Here is a 4,587-nt window from a genome sequence, read left to right on the forward strand (position 1 = left end):
AAGGAACTTCTATATGATGATCTCTTTTTGGAACTAGTCTTTGGATACTCGTGTTGCATATCAATGCATATATAATTTTTTAAAACTAAGAATATTATTAACCACTATGTTTGAGTCATGAAGATCCATCTTAGAAAAACTAATAGCAGTAGTACTTAATAATCATAACAAATTTGCTTTCATTTTGGAATTTTCTGTACAACAGTTTCTCTTTGGCAGAGGAAACATCATTCCTCTCTGCTAACAATGTGACAAATATACAGATAAGTAATCAAATGTTACCTTTTTCAGCTATTATTAGCTAAATCAATTTTCAAGCAACAATTTCAATGTATTTATTTGATGCCCATGTCCTAGCCACATCAGAAACCTTATTTTCCTCAACCCGCAACAGTCTCAACTTTGGTGAATTCAACACAAATAACTCAACAGCCTGTGCCTCAATCCCAGAACAATTCATTACATCAACGCTTTCTAATTTCTTGCAACACTTAGCCAATGAAACCATGGCTAAATTTGTCAACTTTTTGCAACCCCTCACTTTGAATTCATTCAGATTGTTGCAGGATACTAGCATTGAAATCAGTTCTTTATCAACTAACATGTCATGAAAAGACAAGTCCAATTTCCTTAATCTTTTCAAATCTTGTCCTACCGTAGCCAACAAACCAGATTCTCTTTCCACTACATCACAATTAATCAAAACCAATTCTTCAAGCCCATCACCCATAGCATTTTTCCCAAGATTCTTTAGCCCTTCACCAGTAACAAGACAGCAACTTTGTAACCTTAAACTTCTCAAACTCACTAAATTTTCAGCAATAGCTGTCAAATGATTGTTGTCAAGATCAAGTGGCAACCTCAAATCAAGATTCTGAAGATTACTACAACATTTGCTTTGGGTCAAGAAATGAAGCAACCCCTCTTTACTACCACCATCATATAACAACAAAGAGTTCAACATACCACAACTCTCAGCCAATTTCAACAAAACCCCATCAACAATTGTCCTACAGCTTCTCAATTCCACTTTTTCAAGACCCTCCAAACACTGAATAAATCCAAAAAAAGAACCTTGATCACCAACCCCTTCACAACTCTTCAACTTCAAAGTTCTCACCTTTTTGCAATTCCTCCATAAAAAACCAACACCCTTATCACCTGATTGAATTCCAGTCAACAAAAGACTCTCCAAATTCAACTCAGAAGTATCACAAGAACCATAAAAGTCAACATAATCCAATTCCCTTGAATTTAAATTTCCAGCTGAGTAAATAGAGAGTTGTTTAAGAGACTTAAAAGGGGCTAACCATAAAAAAGAAAGTGGTCTAAAAAGAGTAACAGCAAGAGAAACAAGATTAGGACAAGAATTAGAAAGAGAAAGAAGAGTTAAAGGAGAAACAGGACCATTCAAGAATTTAAGGTACTTGAGATTACGGCAAGAAGAAGCAACCGAAAAAAGAATATGATCGGAGGAATCTATAGTATTTTCTGTAAGGGTAACAGAAACAGCAGATAAATATGGATGAAAACGGAGAAAAGAGGAAAGTTGAGGGGTAAAAGGGGGTTGAATAAAACTTAAAGAAAGAGAAGTAGTTGATGAACGAAGAAGATAGAGCCACCGCTTACAGACTAAAGAAACGGCGGCGTTGGACGGCGGAGGAAGGCGGCGGAATATTTCTTGAAGAAGTTCATCACATAGAATTGAATCCATTTTCTGTAGTGTGGAGAGACGTATGAAATATATATTCTTGATTCTTTTTCTATATAGAGAGTGGTGGTTTTTTGAGGTGTCTTTATTTACCAACCACTCGTATGATTTGTTTTTTGGTTCGCTTTCATTTTGCTTTTGGTTGGGCTGTATTTATCTGGTGCTTATTTTTTCTCTCCATCTATCTACTAAACTTGTTTTTGTTGTTCCCCTTTTAAGGACTTAAGAAAGAGAGTAGGCAGCTTAAGTGGGACACACGCACAATGCCAAGTTATTACATACAGTGAAGCAATGGCGATATTCATTTTCTTAAGCCGCCTGTCACTCTCTTTTATCTCTCACGACAATAATAGAAATAAAATTTACTTTTCGGTTTAATTGTATTACTCTATCTGTCCTAAAATAAATGTAGTTTCAGCAAAAATTATTGTCCCAAAATAATAGTTAGCTTTAGGAATTCAAGACAAAAATTAGTAGTTTTTCAACTCTTTAATATTAATTATTGAAGAACTACTTCTTTGTAATAATGCTCAATTCTCAAGAAATATTTAATTGTCAAAAGGGGTAATTCAGTAAGCTATACATTATAATTTCTTGACGGAGGTGAAATAAGTTAAAGCGATACTTTTTTTTGGGACGGAGGAAGTACTTTTTTCGTCTCATTCCATGTGAAGATGTTAGCGTTTTGGTAGTAAAACAGTTTTCTATTACAATTTTCTCAAATTTTTAAATATATTGAATCATTAATTATGTTTTGTAGGATTTTTAGTATTTTAATACGTAAAGTTAAAATATCTATACCCGAATAATTAGTCAAAATTAATTAATATTTTGATCATTATGTTCCAAATCACTTCACATAATTTGGGACAAAAGAAGGAGTAATATATACGGAGAACATAACAGAGCTTACGCTATCAGACCGTTTTCACTAGTTGTAATGCATTTTTGCCAAAAAGAATTATGTTCCAAACCACGTCACATAAATTGGGACAAAAGAAGGAGTAATATATACGGAGAACATAATCGAGTTTATTCTATCAAATCGTTTTCACTAGTTGTAATGCGTTTTTGCCTTATTTATCACTAGTTGTTGCTTATAATTTTCTTTTAAATAACTTGATAGAGTTGATAATATAAAAAATATTTTATTTTGTAATATATATATATATATATATATATAATAAGTAAATCTCTATTCCTACTCATTTTATAACTTAGAACCAAAGTGAGTATTTTCAATAGCGAAAAAAGGAAACGAATTGAAGTGATAAATTAATGCATCTCTTGATACTTAATGGAACACAAAAGTGAGAACAAAGTAGATTGCTAATTACTTCAATTCAGCTGCACTACTACTCCATCTTATAGCTGAAGTTTAGCATCTTAATATTTGGTACAGTCATAAACAGCAAAATAACAAGCACATAACAACTAAATTTATGCCTAAGTTATTGAGACGAATATGTTCGCTGATATTTTCTCAGGATAAATGCATTGAAAATCAATTTGTATTATTGGAAGAAGAAAAAAGAATGGTAATCAAACATTGTCTAAATAATATGTAAAAGATTATTTTAGAAAGAATTTGGCGAAAATTGAAAACAAAATGTCCACGAATTAGGTTGTGCATAGCTTAAAAAATAACAATAAAAACATAACAAAAATAGAAAGCGGCGTATTAATGTGCTAAGCGGCGACGGGAGCCACATAGTCCACACCTACTATTCATTTGTTTGTATCGAATTTGTCTACATCTTTATCGCCCCTCACGTTTGCTATGTTGGCACGTTTCTTGACCCTTCATTTTATTTGTTTTGGTTCGTTCCGATTCAATTTATATGGCATCATAGATTGATATAGAATTTTTTTAAAACAGTTTAAAAAAAAAGGTGTTGTATAAACTGAAATATGGATTATTGGTTTTTTTTTCTTTCCTTTTGCATCATAAATTACCTCCTTTTGTCCCAAATCCAACTTATGCTCCTAAAAATTACATTTTCTTGGAGATGAGGGATAAGGTAGAAGAAGGGGAAAGAAATTTGATACAAATTTGAATTAATCTGTTCACTAAATTTCAAATGTAGAATAATTGAATCAAAAGAAGGAAAGAAAAAAAAAAAAAAGACCTAAAAGCGATACTTTGCTGATTTATGCTTTTCTTTGGAGACGAAAGTTGGAAAATACAAGACCACAGATTCTCGCAGGATTTTCAGCCAAACAATTTGTCTAATGTATGAAATCTATGGTTATTGTACTTACTAGTAAAAGTAGATCCACCATTTTTTTCTATTTGCTTCATTTTTTATTTTATTTTTTTGACACTATCTGGCCACATAAATGATATTATAAGTACTCAGGTCAAAAAAATTGAGATTAGTAATCTAAAAAATAAAGCAAACACAAACTTACTAACATGAAAAAACTGTGCAAAATGTTTTTACATTATTGTATACGAGTTGCATCATTTTTCTACACAAGAATAAATAATAATGCTGTTCTATTGACATGAGACATCACACTCACCTGAGCTTAATAGCATATAATAATAATTATAATTTACTCATCCAATTTGGTTGCGGTGCCTCATCTGATTTCAACCCGTCAACTCCATGAAAAACGTTACGATCATCTTGATATTATATGATTAGTCGTACAAGATTCTGGAGTAAATATTTCAAAATGTCACTCAATTATGGAGAATTATATAGCAAAGTCATTTAATTTTGTTTGTATCAATAAAGTCACTCAACTTAGAGGTTTTTTCTTATAAAATCACTCAACCAAATTTATCTTAAAAAACCCCACTTTACCCCCTTAATATTTTGAGTTTGGAATTTGATACCCCTCATATTTTGAATGCGATAGTAAACTCC

The 4,587-nt window shown here is 31.8% G+C and overlaps 1 protein-coding gene across 1 annotated transcript; it reads right to left on the bottom strand.

The window, feature by feature from the left end:
* Positions 1-209: 209 nt before the first annotated feature.
* LOC132047241 (F-box/LRR-repeat protein 4) lies at positions 210-1,904 on the bottom strand. Its single transcript, XM_059438231.1, has one exon. The coding sequence runs from the start codon at positions 1,712-1,714 to the stop codon at positions 314-316; it is 1,401 nt and encodes a 466-aa protein (XP_059294214.1). The 5' UTR covers positions 1,715-1,904; the 3' UTR covers positions 210-313.
* Between the last annotated feature and the right edge of the window lie 2,683 nt (positions 1,905-4,587).

The sequence above is a fragment of the Lycium ferocissimum genome, chromosome 2, assembly GCF_029784015.1.
Source record: "Lycium ferocissimum isolate CSIRO_LF1 chromosome 2, AGI_CSIRO_Lferr_CH_V1, whole genome shotgun sequence".
Lineage (NCBI taxonomy): Eukaryota > Viridiplantae > Streptophyta > Magnoliopsida > Solanales > Solanaceae > Lycium > Lycium ferocissimum.

Bases quoted from the DNA above. Each gene is read 5' to 3' on its own strand.
- LOC132047241 (XM_059438231.1), bottom strand. From the start codon at position 1,714: ATGGATTCAATTCTATGTGATGAACTTCTTCAAGAAATATTCCGCCGC.